Here is a 17,061-nt window from a genome sequence, read left to right on the forward strand (position 1 = left end):
GTTTATTTTAAAAAATGGAAAAGTTTTTCCACAGTTCTTGACATTATCAATACCATTACCAAAGTATCCTGAGAAAACAATGCTTCATAAGTAAGCAAAGTTACCTACATGCCTAACACTATTTTTTTTTTTTTCACAGATGCAAAGAAAAAAACTATTCTGTTTTGAAGCATCAGAAAGAAATGGATGGTGTTTAAATATTGAATTTTTAGTACTCAACTTGAGACTACCTGTTCTAAATAGATCATAGATTCATATCATAGAATACCAGGTTGGAAGGGACCTCAAGGATCATCTGGTCCAACCTTTCTTGGCAAAAGCACGGTCTAGACAAGATGGCCCACTACCCTGTCCAGCCAACAGACAAACAACTCAATACTCGGTTCCTTTAATAAATAAGAACATTCCTTAAAATGTCTATGTAAATTGTCTTCTTTCTTCTCATGGATCTGGAGCTGGGGAGTATACAAACTATACCATAGTGGGAAAGTACTGCCTAACTTACATTTCTTTAACGTAACAAATAAAACAAAACACCAGCATTGAGATTTGAATGTCATTAAATACATATGCACTGATGTAAAATCATGGTTCAAAAAAGATCAATTAGACTAGAAGTTTACAAAAAAGCCTCTGCCACTCTCCTGAAAATTGCATCTACTGAGGTTGAATTTAAGTCAATTGTTGTATTGACGTGATATCCTCCACTCTGGCACCAGGTGAATCGGCTGGCCTGCAACACCAGACTGGGCAAGTAATTCAGCTATCTGCTTCAAGATATACTTTTCATAAAAAAAGTCACACGTACCTTGCTAGGTAAGTTCTGAGAATTTGGGGGCTTTTTTTCCTAAATTTCAGTTGTGTTAGTATTTTAAACACTTTTTTGCAAGACCATAAAAAATTATAATGATAAAAGACAACCATCAATTATTGATACTTTTATAAAGTATACAATACTGAGAGAAGATCAGTTACTAACAATAACAAAAGATTTACCAGTTGAATTCTGAGCTAATCATGTTTTTCCTCTTAGCTAGACCCAATTTTCCAGTTTCCTGTTATCTGTCTACATTCAGCTTTCAAGCTCCCTAATAAAGCCTATTGAACGGACCAGCTCTAACCTCCTGTGAAGTAGCACACAGCAGATAAGCTATTGAGAGTTCTGCTTAATATATTACGCAAATGTAATTACAAATCTCAATAAGATTATTACTGATGCTATTTGAATGTTGCACAAACTAGTATCACACCATCAGACACTTTCAGCCAAGAATTCTCATTACCATAAAATACAAATGAAGTTGAAGCCTGAAGTATGAATCCCACACAAACATGTGTATTTCAACTATTTCACACACTAGCTGCATTTTTACCTTAAAAGTACATTTTGTCTTCAGTAACTGCTGCACTGTGTTCAAGCAGACCAGTTATAGAGAATTTCAATCATAACAGAACCCAAGAACTATATCAGGATTGTGTCAAAATTTCTAACAGGATACCAGAAGCTTCTTCATCCCAGTTCAAGATATTCTCTGTTTTCATGTGGCAACAGGAATTTCCTGATTTTTCAGAACAACTCTATTATTTCATCACTCTCTCTAGAACAAAGGGATTGGAAGATTTTTGATGCTGCTAATATTCTATACACATGTTACATTGCACCAGTCTGGTACTAGGGAATTGGGAAGTAATAATACAGCCAACACATATTTGTGAAATGCTTATTGATCTGAATCGCACAAGCACAGTCAAAACATTATACAACACTTTCTAACCCACAGAAATCAGTACCTGCAACAGGAAGACACACACTCAAGGTTAAAGTGAAAATCTGTTTTTTACATGATATTGTCCAAAATGTTACAGCTTTCATGTTAGTTTCATCAAGATACTGTAAGATACACACATTCAGTTAGCATAAACCGGGAGGAAGACAGACACAAATACATCAAGACAGGCAACAGTTTTGGCAGGCAGCAACACAGAAAGATTATGGCAACACATTCAAAAGGTAAATAGGGAAATCGGCAAGCTGTCTTGCATTAATGTAGATACTGGCAGCATACAGAAGTTACTAACTGATTTAAAAATTATGGGACAGAAATTTTGGGCGTTGGTATATTCATAGAAAAAGCAGGAAAATAACTGAACAAGCAAACCTGGATAACAGAACTCTTATCTCCCCAGGGAAACTGCACCGAGCAGCTTCTATGTTTGTTCATGTTTCTAATGGAGCTGGTATAATTGTTGATGACACTTTGGGTTTTTTTAAGTTTATTTTAGGCATGTCAAGGTCAGACATCATCCTTTATTAGAAATCAGTTTTCCTTAATTGGAATTAAATCTGTGAGAGGGGATGCAAAGGTCTAATTTGAAGACAGATACCGCAACACAAAAATACTGCATTTCTTGCCCATGACATCCTCAGAACCCTTCTGATTTTTTAATAAGGGACAAGTTAATCAAATGGGAATCGGATGTTTTACATTTCAGCATTCACAACTCTTCTAAGCACTTGACTGTCAAAAGCAATCATGACATTAGTAATACAGAATCTCTTATTTTCCAGGAACTATGGTTTAAAGCAACAAGGTAAGCAAAGACTGAATCAATGTTTATGAAAGAGTTGTAACTTGACAATATTTTCTTTTTTGGGTACACTGGACAAAAGCCATCACTGTAAATCATGCCTTTGTTATTTAATTTCCTGCACCTTTGGAGGTTTTACATTCTTAAAAAGGAATACCAGCTTTGTGATGCAAGCGAGTAGAAAGAGAGTGTTATTTGGAGCTATTGCAATTAATCAGGCAGAAAACACGTACACTATACTAACATTATACAACTTTCACTTCCCTAAACAAAGTGAGTAATATTTAGAATGATTATGAGGAATACCATGTTAGACCATGCAAACACCGGGAGCAAAATCTGAATTCCTTTGCATGCGCAATTCATCAGGATCAGGTAATTTTTGTCACAGTATTGTGAATTGAGACAAAATCCCACATGAAAATGTTTTAATAGGTTTTTTTTCACACGAGAAAGAGTGCCACTGAAAAAAACAAATGACAGCACTAGTAAAGATATTGGCAAGGAACTGGCTAAAAAAGAGATGACAGTGCTGAAAGAGCAAACAAAATCAGAGAAAGATTATTAATGGTAATCCTCCAGGGTCAGTTTTGAAACTGATTTAACATTTTAGTTAATAACCTTGGCACAAAAATAAATGCATGCTAATAAAAATCTGTAGATAATCACAAAACTGGAAAGCAGAAGTAACAGCAGGAAGACTGGAATATCAGACATAAAGAAATGGCTAAACTAAAGACTATAATAACAGAAATCGCATTTAATTTAATAGTGTAAAATGTAAATATCTGCCTATTGAGTGTAACAGCAGAAACTTCACCTACACGCTAAGAGCTTATCAACTGTACACAACAGAGGGGGAACTGGGTACACCAAATAATTATACCTGCATGTACTCTTTCAGTGTGATGGAATCATGGCTCTTGGTTTTGTGGGGAGAAATATTCTAGCAGAGAGAAAAATACTGCATCTAGAACACAAGTTCTTTCTAAAATGTCATCTGGAATGTGATTTACAATACTTGTCATTAAAGTTTCGGGAAGTTGAAAGTTGTCTTGACAACTTTAAGAGTGAACGACAACTTGAAGAATGACCACACTCAAAACCGGCATGAAACACTACTTCAAAAATTGTGATCTGTAAAAGAAATCCCTAAAATTTCAACTTACACATAAGAAACTTCAATCAGGCTACTAAACATGTGCCAAATAACTGTAGCACCAGTAGTATGAAACAAACCAAAACAAAGCAGTCATTGTGGTACAGAAGTTTAGTTCTTTTTCATCACTACTGAACTCTTTAGAGCTAGACCGACATGTAAATAAAGAAACATTATATTTTTCTAACTCTTCTTTCTATTTTGCAACACTTTCTACATGATCAAAACCAGGTCTTTGAAATAGAGCACATGTGGATTTCTTATCTTGCTTTATCTATTGCAGTCCCCAAACCTACTAGCCTTTTTGGAAGTATTCTGCTTACTCTCAACTGTAGCTTGGCTGTTACTACACCTACAAGGTCAGAGAAAAAATTAACCTGGACTGAAACTCCATAGCTCTATTGCTCTGCCATAAAAATGAAAATATGTCCACCATATGAAATTACATACGTGCTTATTTCTCACTATACTTGTACTCCACTTTCTTCATATATTAAGGATATAATTAGCCATCTTCAGAGCGAGCGTGTAAAACTCCCATACACCTCAATGGGATGTCATCTGATACCTAGCTGACCATATTCACCAGTTCATTGTCAAGAATCACGATCAATTTCAAGCTCTTGCTTCTTTGGTTTTCATAAAGCTCTCCTGGCTTCTACTTATCACTCTGTTGTCTGTTTGGCCCTTTGTAAAATTACCTCTTTTCAGTCACTAAGACAGCCCTTTACATGCTTAGCATGCAGCTGCAGACTGTAGAAAGATTTTGGTGTACCAGATTGGTCAGTATAGAAGTAGTTCTGGTAACAATTTATCTTTTGCTAAGCAAAAATACTGCAGCACATAGACAAGTAAGCATATTAAAAATAAGTGTGCTTGTTGAAACATAACATACCAATATATTTACATGTAAAATTAGCAATAGTCTGTGATATCTCTGGCATCTGAAGAATATTGTAAGAATATGCTTTTTCTAGAAGATCACTGCACGAGAGATCAAAAGTGCACTTTCATACTTTTACACAGGAATATTTTGTAGTTTTGTAAAGCAGCTCTTCAGAAAAAACAATAGTTTTGTTTAATAGATAGACCCCTATCATGTTTAAATCACAGGAAAAAGATAATAGTTAGAGGGAAAGAATATGAAAATAATACATTCATCATTCTTACAAAACAGAAATTAAGGAAAAGAATAAAAATGTATCCTAAAGACTCTTATCCCATAAACCATTCAGAATGTGTTCAGGTAGGTTCAACCTTTAAGACAATCTTTATTCCAACGAAAAGTGAAGGAAACATGCAGGAATAAGGTAGACCAAACTTGAAGCACATGTCTGCAGTTCTTCTACTATGCCATATAATAACAGACGTAAGACATAAATAGTTTGATATGTGTTTTTTGTATTCATTGTTGTTAGAAAACAAAACCAAAACATATAGACAAGCATGATCCAGATATAATAAGCACTGTAACATCTGCCTAAAACTTCTGACAGCAACAGACTAAGGAAGGAACTGTAGCCACAGGCTACAAAGGAAGAAATGCATTTGGTCTAAATGCATCCCAGTATCTCCAGTACCTGCAGTAGCTTGGCAGAAAAATATCTCAGAGCTTTAAAAATAATAAGAAACATAAAGAGTGCACTGTTTGCTCAAACACACTAAAATCACACTTATTAAGAATAAAGAATAGTTATTGAAAAAGTCTTTGTATTCGAGTTGCGTAATATACTTTTTTCTTTTAACATAAAGCATAAAGCACAATGCTTGCTTAAAAATAAATACAGAATTTTTAATACCTCAAATAGGAAATTAAGGCCTGAATTTTCAGCCCTTGAACTTAACCAGAACCCTGAAAGAGCTGTACTTGCATAAAAGTAAATTCCTTTCTGTGCTAAAAGTTCACTTTCCTATATGAGGAAGACATAACTTTGCTCCCGTTACACCAGATCAGATTTTAGCCCCTCCTCCCCTTCTTTCTTCTCTTTTAGCCAGTATTTTCTCTTTTGTACTTTTCTAATGCCCTTTTCCTGGACTTTACACGCTATATCTGATTTAAAATTACTGAGTTACAGTGGCAGTAATATCACTGCTTCCTGCTGCACAAGGAAATGCTAAAGGCTGCCCCGCAATAGCTAATAAAGAAAAACTGAACAGCATAAACATCACAGCACCTGAGTCAATAAAGATTTTAATACAACTTTTCAGATAAAGCTCCACAAGGTCTTGCTTCCCTGACCCCAGCCACGAAGCCTTCCATAACTGAACCAAGTGTGACCTTATGCAAGCATCTGCTTTGTAAGCAGTATTCTAATTTGCAGGATGTTAAATGACCTATTTTTTCTCATGTAAGAAGTTAAAACCTAGTAATATTTTGCTGTTATTAAAAAGGAACATGAGGTAGGCTCTTCTAACAGTACAACAGCTCTTCTGGAAATGTAACAGGGAAATGCTTACTGTAGAACAGCTTCAATGCAGACAAGGTTATTTGGACTGATACTTCCTTAACTGCCCTTTCAGTAACCAGATTCTTACACCAGTATCTTGCAAGGATATCTTAATTTACTACAAAGAAAAGGAAGTATTACATTTAGTGGTTGGGGCAACAGCAATTTAATTCAGAAATTCAAACACCATATTTCTACTTGCCATATCTGAAAGTTCAGATAGTGAAGACATTCTCAATCCAAATATATCAAATACTCACTGGGAAGAATGCTCTAGCAAGAAACTAGATAAAAGACAATGGTTTAAAACACTTCTTATAATGTATTCAAGCATCCCAATGTTATGATTTTATACTAGCACTGCAGGAATATCAAACAATAAAGCCAAGTTATTATTACTTATTTATACAATGACAAATCTACAATGACACTCAAATTCAGATGATAACCAATTTGTCCTGTGCAGCTTCTAATCTGATCTAGTCTAATCTAATAACATAAAGCCAACTGTATTTCAAATAAAAAGAAAGAAGCAAAGGGCCCGTAACTGTAAATAAAATAAAGGCATTCTAAGGAGGAACTTGGGGAACACATAGGGTATTAATAAATGAAAATTTGAGACACTATGGAGGTAGTTATGAAATAAATACTGTGTTCACAAAGAGATAATGAAATGGAAAGTCTGTAGAAGAAAAAACGTGAGGCAGTTAGTCTCGTTCTAATATAACAAAAAAATTGAGACTAACGAAGACTCCGTCACACAACTGCCATCCTCATTTCTGCCTGCATTGTTCTGAACTTTACAAACGAGAACAAAATCACTCAAAGTGTTAATTAGCAACTCTATCCTCAGCCACCAAACAATGAGCTAATTACACCCTCAGAACCACAGCCACCAGGACTAAAAATTCAAAAATAAGGAAAATGTTTTTGTCCTACTTTCCTGATGTTGATTTTGGATATAAAAAAAGTAGTAGGAGAAAATATTTCCAGGTCTGAAATAATCAGAAAAGAATGAGTGTAAAATTATAGCTTAACTCACATAAAAACAGCTTTCAAATGGGAATGTTTTGTCTTCAAAAATTTATTAAGTTAAAAAGTTATTAAAGTTATTTCTGAGGGTATTATGGCTAACTACATTTAAGATACCCCATCTCCAACTGCTTCTTATGTCCCTTTTTCTGAAAACACCTCCAACTTCATAAGGCACTGAAACAGACCTCATATTAGAGCTACGACAGTTCTAACGTGGACTTTTTTTTCTGCAAACACCATAGAAGTCAAATGAATCTTTATGCTAGTGGCAGCAGTATGCCTTGGAAAGTTCCATCACATTTAGCATCCACTGACCCTTGCTATAAACATTATTACTTGGAAGGCAAGCCCAGGGTTGTTTTTTTTTTTTTATATAAGATTTTTGGCATTAAGAATTTTCCCATTAAGGCACAAGGTTAAAAAGGACCCTTTTCAATCAAACTTTATTTCTTGTCTGTCTCTCTCATTTTCACTTTTAGGATGGTTTACACACTTCTGTTTTATGACAACCACATCCAGTTCCTACCTAAACAGGATTACATACCATCTGACAGAGTGCTCACATCCATCTGCCTTTCAAGCAACAGCGCCCAGAAAATACACCAATCTACATAAAAAAGAAAAAAAATCTTCATCTACACATTCCTCCTTTTCATATGAGCCTTCTTTCTAATAAAGGTGTAATTGTCCTAGCTAAAGGTCTGGTGGGGACTCACCAGAAAGATGGAGGGGTGCGTTCCTTGCCTTGCTAGCCTTCCTCAACTGACAATAATTAAGAATTTCCTTCCTTTGGAGGTAGGTATAAGACATGAAAGGGGAAGGGTTTATTTCTAAGGGTATTATGGCTAACTACATTTAAGATACCCCAACTGCTTCTTGTGTCCCTTTTTCTTTAAAATCAGAGTTGAATAAATCACCAGATATTTCAAGTACCACTCAATGGATGTAGGGAAAAAACAGGCACAATGTGATGAACATAGATTTTATTGGAAACACCAGCTTAAAGATATTTCCTCCTATTCTCCATCAAACAGATTGGAGAATTGATCCAGGTTAGCTAAAATGTAAAGTTACTTTTAACCTGGACTGGTGTCCTCATTCAATTCACTGCACAGCCCCACAAACTTTTGTTTCAGCACAGCAGAAGGGATGTTTGGAGCTTGAGTCTTAGGGAAGAGAGGAACAATGGGAGAAAAAAGGCCGAAGGATACATCTGTAAAAGCACCTCTGCTGAAAGGACTACTCAAGGCTACTATCGCTTAAGGCACTAGACTTCAGGTTTCTAAATTCCTTCTGCTTGAATAACACAGAATATAGGTCTATGCTAGCTCATTCACCCACTACACAGCTTTCACTTAAATTAACACTCCCACTAGACACAATACTGCAAGAAACCATTTGCCTTCTACATGATAGCACAGACAGTATGATCCGCTAGCTCTTGGCACTCCAAGCATATATGGGTCTTTTATTTCAAAATACTTCTAGGTCATCACAGACTCTTTCAGAAATCCTACCAACAAATTCTAGTCAAATAGTATTAACCATGATACAGTCCTCATTGCAGGTTGGATGCCACCCTAAGGGGGACTATGGGAGCAGTTGCCAGTGTTTATAACATGTAGGGTCACAGGTCAAAACAAAAGCCTAGAGTCTGTAAAGATGACCTTTGTTTCCAGCCCCTCCTCAGTGTGAAAATGGAGAGGAAAATACAGAGCCTAGACTCACAGAGCCCTCCTACCTCTGTAAAGGAATACCTTGTAAGGAAGCACTAGCTTACCAAATGCTCACTAAAATAACTTTCTGTCCTGCAGTTTTCCATGTAAAACTAAACCATGCAACATTTCAAAGCAATACATTTTCAGTAGACTATCAAAATAATCTTATGTTATTTTTTCCTTATTTTTCTAGCCCTGTTTCCTTCATTCTCAGCACTTTGTAAGGACATCTTCATGTGTGTGTTCGACATTATGTCTGTTGCAAAGTTTGGTAAACACTTAAAATATGTTGTTGCTTTCTTTCAAACCCACAATTACGGTTCACTTTACCAAAGGCCAGAGCACTTGGCTCATCCTTGTGCCAACTCAACTCAGACATACCGCGCAATGCAGCTAACTCCCTTGATGGGCCTTCCACCCCCAAATTTTCCACTTGAGCAAATTAATGATCAGGAAAGATGGGATACACCCAGAAGACAGAAAACCACTTATTCAGCAAGTCAAAAATGGATATGCTGGCACTGAAACTTATAGTTTCAAGTGAAATGCATCCTACAAAGAATCCCAGATTTCAGCTGCCTGCTAACTACAGTAAATATTTCAGGGATGTCCCCCAAGATGATTTTTACTGAGGACAAATAGTACCTTCTTGTTAAAAGCAAAGAAGAGGCTGGCTTGGTAGGGAATAGACAGTTCTCTTATCCCTCTAACGGATTTATTCCCTTATGTTCAGTATTTCTCAGAAAGGATGTCACTTCCACAGAGAATTCTGCTGCTCTACATTTTAAGAATTCAAATGTTCCAGTGAGGCCCAACTTAAATTTCAGTAGTTGATATAGAAAATGGAAAGAGAAGGGGGAAAAAAAAAAAAGCATCTGGTGGTTTAGAATGCTAAAATCCTTCAGACAGAGGGACAGTGGCAACTAGAAATTCAGAAACACACTGATCAAGCTAACTGTAACCTCGCATACCTTATGGAAATAGGTGTCTTATGCTTTGCACGCCTATCTTTTCACATGCAAAAGACAACATCTGAAATGTATGTAACTTGAGAGCTTGCCCTGTAGTTTTAACTATCCTCCCATAAACTTAACCAACAAAAATAATAATTAACATAGGTGTTTCATAATCCTTCCAAAATATTTTCCTAGTAAGAAGTTAAGTGAGGATTGTTTTACCATTCAACAGAAGATGAAGACTGTTTAACATGGGTGTGTGCCAATATATGAAAACTATTTTAAATGAATATTTTTGCAGTGGTCTGGAGGATCATGAGCCTAAATGTTGAACACTTCATAGCTGCAAATTCGCTCTACACTGAATCACTGTGCAACCCTGCACAGAACAAACAGATGGAGGAAAGAAAGTCAAGATGAAAATGACTTAAGCACATTAACACTTATAATTCTGTACTATTCAAGAAGCTGGAATGTCCCAAATTAAATTTAGGACAGAGACAGACTTAAATGCACCCTTACTAAAGTAAGGGCTGCCTCAGAAGACAGCACAAAAGGCAGCAGCACAGGCAGGCACACTCAAGGGGCATGCAAAGCCACCAGTGCACACTCACTGTGCCTAGGACTAGTACCTGCCCAGAGGGTATCTTCTGCAGTCCTCAGAGGAAATTTCTTTCGGTGGCAACCAAACCTTCTAAAGTCTTTTTTACTTAAAAGGATTCAGACAAAAACAAGCACTTTACACCTCAATTTCCACCTTACATAAAATGGAGAGAAAACTTGGCTCACCAATAAAATAATTAAGGAGTTGGTCTTGGTTGTAGGAAAAACAAGTTTTACATGTCTGAGGTAACACAACATGCATAAAGTGTAGCTACCTAGCTTAAGCTGGTAAGACTTCTACTTCAGCCCACACCTGGGTATTTGATAATGCATGCAAATATAAACTTTTAACATATCTCATGAGGAATTAAGTAACAGTACAACCTTGAAACTGAAATTAATATTAATGCATGTAGAGGCTTTTTTTCCAGAAAAAAAAACTAAAAAAAGGTGCTACAAATCTATAAAAATAAAACCACAAATTGATGTTGATTCCTAATAAACATAAAACCTTACCCTGTACAATACTACAGTTTGCAGAAAACTAGCACAATACAATATTTAACCTTGGCCCACAAGCTAGCATCACTTCATTAATACAACTGAGTAATTTAAGGTATCAGGGGTAGGTATAAGCTTTACATGAACTCCTAAGTTGTGCATTTGTGAGAGATACACATACGTATGTACTTCCTCAGTGTGAACACCTGCACATATACTTAACTTCAGTGAATTTTTCTTTCTAAAGGTAGTCTTGGAACTGTCAACAACATTTGGTAATGCCAGTGTTGGTGCATTTATAACAATAGCAAAAGCTAAGATACACATTAAAGAAAAGGCCGTTTTACTAACATTCTGAGCTATCATTTAACTACCAGGTAAAATACCACATGACTTGTTCACAGAAATTAATTCATCAAAAATGACAAATTATGAAAGTTTTATGTTCTCATTGATGTTATCTCAAAAACATATCACATATTTATTTAAACTAAAAAGTACATAAAAACAGGGGAAAAAATTAAAATATACTAAAACCAGTAGTATTGATGTTATTTTCAGCTAGCAACTTTTCTCCTTCAATTCAGTAGGAATCAGGAGACAGCTTCAAAATCATCATGCAATTGCTCTGCACAATTCTACTACTACCTAGATTTTGATCTCCTTCCCACTATAAATTCATCCCATAATCCCACAGTGCTAGTGCAGAAATGGCATTCAAATTTGGTCTCCAAAACCTGAAATACAGTTGTAGCAATTTTGTTTAAGTAATGCTGAGGTTGCTCCTATTTGATGTTTCAGAACATTGGCCAGTGTACTTTAGGAAAGAAAAGTGACTTGCATTTGACATTGGAGTGGTCTGCACACGAACCACAACTGCAGTCAGTATCACTCTCAAACAAAACTAACTGACAACAAAAAAAGTAATTAATGATAAAGAAGAGCAAGAGGAGTGACACAGAATAAAAACAGAAATACAATTTTTAAAAGGTACAAAAACATTCAGAGAAAAAGAAAATTACTGTCAAAGTACAACACTACAGTTAATGTGAAAATCTATCCTGAAAGAACTGGGGCACTAAAAGGAAACAAAACAAAAGAATCTGCTACCTCATTGTATGGAAAAAACCTTGAAAAAAAACATGCCTAAAGCATGCTTTCTAGCTCACTAGCTACAACTCAGACCAAATCCTGATACATATTGTCTATTCATCTGAAATATCACTACTACAGCTGTTACATTATCCATCTTTTAGTAGTATTTTCCTTCTTCTCCTATGCCCTTTGCTGTGTGCAACACACTCCCAAAAAATAATGTGGCCACCACAGTTAAACTTTCAGGAAAAGAGCATTAGTGGCATTTAGATGATGTGTTTTCTTTTTCTTTCTTTTGCTTTACCAGTTGCAAATATCCTAATAAAACTAACAGTGGAACAGGTCTCATTTCAAAGGCTGATCATTTAACATATACTCAAGTGCTCTTTACATTTTTAATCTTTGCAAAACATCCCCTTATAAACAGGCATTGTATTACAGTAGTATTAATGATAAAATACCAAAGTGGCATTTAGAACTTTATAAACATGGCAACCTCACTGGCAAGGCCACAAATCAAACAACAAAGGACTGGGAACATATACAGCCTTTTTTTTGTTGTTGTTAAACACTCATAGTAATAAATATGCAAGCATAATAATTAGTATCTTGTTTTGAACTGCAATGCTACTTAATTTTCACCCAAAATTTTACACCAACACCTATTTCATCTTGGGGACGCTAACTATTTGAGGATGGAAACATCTCATCTGCTGCATATTACACGCTAACAGTGCTGAATTACAAAGGTTTTGATCTCTTTGGAGGTAAAGGTAGAGATGGTGGGCATCTACTCTTCTGGGAAGAGTTACTACCCCATATGCAGACTCATTGGGTAAAATACAGCAGTTTCTGTAGTACATGAAGTACTCTCTACCTGGTAACAGGAGATAGCATCTCAACAGTTCACCCACAAACACATTTTAAAAGATGGATCCAAATTAAACTGAATGCAAAAACCTTTCACATCAGGTCCTAAGCGAACAAACAGTTTCTCAGAAATAAAACAGTTGAAATCTTCAAAATTCAAGAAAAATACTCTGCTTGGGTTTTTCCACAAGGCATTATCACAAAGAACTTGTTTTAGCAGGTAGACACAGTTCTTCAACAAAACTAGCAGACTTCAAAATATTCCAGAAGAACAATTTGCAGCTTAGCACCACCCCACCTTAAAGCACTCCTTCGCTACAGCTCTTTCATGAAAAGCCACAATCTCAAAGGAAACAATAAACCAAAGAAACAAACCAAAACCAACCGCAATACACCTTTTGGACAAAAAAACCAACCAACAACTTTTCTGGACTGAAGCAGCCAAGTGGGAACAGTAGAAGAAGGAATGGCCAGTATAGACTCTGATTAAGGGCATCAGATGGACCTATCAAACAAGCTCATTCTGCCAACTTAATGATTCAGCTTAAACAACTGGGAGTTTTCCTCGTGATTTCTGTCAGAGCAAAGTACATCTATTGAGTGCATGTGAAAATTCTGCCTCTTGTTAAGGTAATCTTTTCCCCTGCATACAAGAACTACCATGGAATTCAGCAGAGAATGATTCATTAAAGAAAAGATTATGCTCATTTTGTAGAAGAATCAATCATGACCTCCAAAAAAGCTATACACAAATGACTTAGTATTTTCTTTTGAACAGAAGAGATATTTTTTAATATATATACCAAGGTAAAGGTAAGTACCACAATTTAAGTACTTCCACTTATTTAGCAGAATGTCCTCACTTCATTTTAAAGATAATTTCATTAAGTCCAAAAGAAAATGGGGAAACAAATCCAAAGCATACCACACAATGGTGCGTTTTCAACTTCGGTATAGATTGAACAAATTAATTAAGAAACAGAATCTGACCCTTCAATAAACCTGTTCAAAGTTGATCGTATTTCACAAACAGGTTTCCAGTTTTGCTTTTATAAATTATGGATTATTAACTTTGAAACATGCCAGTGTGCAAGATTCATCACATGCATTTGGATATTCATTCATGTCTCTGACCATATGGTACAAGGTTAGCAACAGTTCTCAATAACCACAAGATACAGGCAGGTCAGTTCTATCATGCTTACTATTACGGCAAATACTTGTTACTAGCTTCAACTGTTTAACAGGAATTATTTTCACTCTATCGAGTAACTCCCCGTAACTCCAACAGGAATTTGGAGCTCAAATTACTTACCTATGAACATAATGCAACTGATGAACTGAATCAATAGCTATCACCATTTCAGCCAAATAAAAACGAGCCATATCTTCAGGTAGTCTGTCCTCAAACTTGCTGAGCAATGTAAGCAGGTCTCCTCCAACATAGTAATCCATAACCAGGTACTATGGAGTGGCAATGATAAGAAAATAGAGTGGAAAAAAAACCAATTTATTGAGTGAATCAGAGACTAAAAACTAATTGAAGCATAAAAATTAATTTATTGCAAAAATTATTATGGGCATTAAAAAAGCTAACCAAGATGCTTAGATGTTCTGAAAACAGAAGCTGGTTCAGCCTCACTTTAATATTTAACCTACCTGAATATTTTTCATATTTATACCTCTCCAAATACAATAAGCCTCATGACAAAATAGTATCAGCTTCATCCACTGTCCCATCACCAAACATAAAATACTTAGATACTCTGGATTCCCTTATAAAAACAATACCCTTTGATAGAATTCAAAAGGAGTAAAGGATACAGACCTACAAAAATGAAACCAATTGTGTTAACTTGGGATCTCATTTAAGGGCCCTAATCTCCCAGGCTTCCCCTTCCCTTTTTTCCCGTCATCATCTTTTCCCATTAAACAAACAATTTTGGAGAGTAAAGTTTTTAGACTACTCAGATTAAGGCAAAGATTGAGAGATTTCCAGTGGCTCATAGTACAATTCCAGATACTGTTGACATTGCGCACATTACATGATCTGCCAACATACAAAGGAAAGTGTCACTGTCTCTAATGGAAATGGTGGAGAAAAATACATTTGATTTCTGATTTATTAATGAAACATAAAACCTGCTTGCCACTGAATCAGGTGCAAAGACTTCAAAGAGATCAGAACCTTTCTCCATTTTACTGCATTATGACAGAATGAAATGCCATTTCCTTTAGAGACACGGTCAAAATGATTAGGAAAAAGTAAAAATAAGAGAAGTGGGAAACTCATGATTAATACCTTTTTAGCTTAGCTTAGTTTGTTTTAATTGTGGAACAGCAACTGGAAGGGCAAATGGGGAAAAGAAAAAAAAATCAATGAACTAATTATAACTAACGAACTAATTATAAGCAATCTAATTTAACAGCCACTGCTATGACATTACTTTCAAACATCATTGTGGACAGACTAATTAGAATAATTTCCCACTAAAGTATATAGTATCTGAAAGCTTTTGCCTAGAGTTCCAACCTCTGCCTCTAGGAAGGCAACATATATCCACATTTGAAGCAGTGACTCTTACCAATAGTGTATAATGAATCACAAATAATAAAAAACATTAAAAGATGCAATAATGTATATCCCAATTTGATTCTTTAAAATTTTGATAAAGCAACTTAAAGGGACTTTTTATAGTTAGTTCCCCTCATTTGTTCCAAGTCTTTCCCATCTTCAGAAAAAGAAATTAAAGCATGTGGAAAAAATTCTGCAAAATTGTACCAGCTATAAGGAAGATGTGGGGCAGGCAGAAACCTTACACCTGGTTTTTTTCCCCCTCATACTTTCCATAACAATAAAGGTGATGAACAAAGATTTTAACAACTTGACACAGAGTAACCTGGGCATCCTCATTGATTCCAAGTGCATGAAGAAAGTACAAAATGCATTTCCACAAAATTTTAAATGTGCTGACAATCAAATTTTCATCTGTTGCTTTGTGACATGAATAGTAAACTTCTTAAATTATGCTCACAAGCCTTACACGACAAATATCTTCTATTCAGTGCTGCTCCTACACTCCCTCTGAAACATGATCTACAGTACTAGCTTCTCATGTTTTACAGTTTTAGAAAATACATTAAGCCTTTGGAATGTAATATAATGATTATTAACTGATACACTCTATAGAGATCTGCAAGAGCTTAACTTACTGCTTTGAAAATATATTTAAAAAACCTCTTAAGATTCTCATAACTGATGTGGGATCTCTGCACTCATTCTTCACCATTTTTAAAACCAGTACAACTCGGTTATTGGATATACCAAAATAAAGGAATTTTGGCTCTTACAACACAGGACTCTGCACTGCCCATTTTGCAAGAGCAATGCAGTAGCCTATCACAAGGAAACGCTCAACTCCTGAAATATACCAACACTTAAACTGTAACTCACAGTATTAAGTTGTGAACTTGTTAAACACATCCATAGGAATCAAAGCTAAGTTTAACAACTAAATTTTTAATAAATAATTCAGTCAATACATAGCATCCCATCCAATGTCAAAGACACATGTCCTTAAAAAAAGCTGGTTTTTTTAAAAGCTTTAAAAAATACTTTCTAAATGCACACAGCCATCAAGATCTATTCAAGTCTCAAATACTCAAAATACTACTGTACAACAGCACCATCCTTCTAAGAGAAAAACAAGCACAGATTTAAGGACATCAAATTCTAGTAACTAGTGGAAGTTTAACATGGGCATTTAATCCTAAATCACAGACTTGTTTACGCTGGAAAAGACATCTTGAGATCATCTACTCCAACCTCATCTGCTCAAGTAGGGTCAGCTAGAGCAGGATGATGAGGACTGCGTCCAGTTGGGTTTTGAGTATCTCTAAGGATGGAGACCTCACAACTCCTCTAGGTAACATGTTCCAGTGTTTGACCACCTTCACAGTAAGTGTTTTCTTGTGTTCAGATGAAATTCCATGTGTTTCAGTTTGTGTCCGTTGTCTCCTGTCCTGTCCCAAGAGGAATCTGGCTCCCTTGTCTCCATTCCCTCCCATCAGGTATTTATACACATTGA

General features: G+C 35.7%; 1 protein-coding gene across 1 annotated transcript in view; it reads right to left on the reverse strand.

The window, feature by feature from the left end:
• The window catches only part of CDC42BPA (CDC42 binding protein kinase alpha (DMPK-like)), a 186,253-nt gene that overhangs the window by 93,899 nt on the left and 75,293 nt on the right, over positions 1-17,061 (reverse strand). The window contains exon 6 of the mRNA XM_010577747.1: positions 14,289-14,437. Within this exon, the coding sequence (XP_010576049.1) occupies positions 14,289-14,437 (149 nt within the window). The remainder of the gene's footprint in view (positions 1-14,288; positions 14,438-17,061) is intronic.

Source organism: Haliaeetus leucocephalus, unplaced genomic scaffold (genome assembly GCF_000737465.1).
Source record: "Haliaeetus leucocephalus isolate CR32 unplaced genomic scaffold, Haliaeetus_leucocephalus-4.0 Scaffold577, whole genome shotgun sequence".
NCBI classification, from domain to species: Eukaryota; Metazoa; Chordata; class Aves; order Accipitriformes; family Accipitridae; genus Haliaeetus; species Haliaeetus leucocephalus.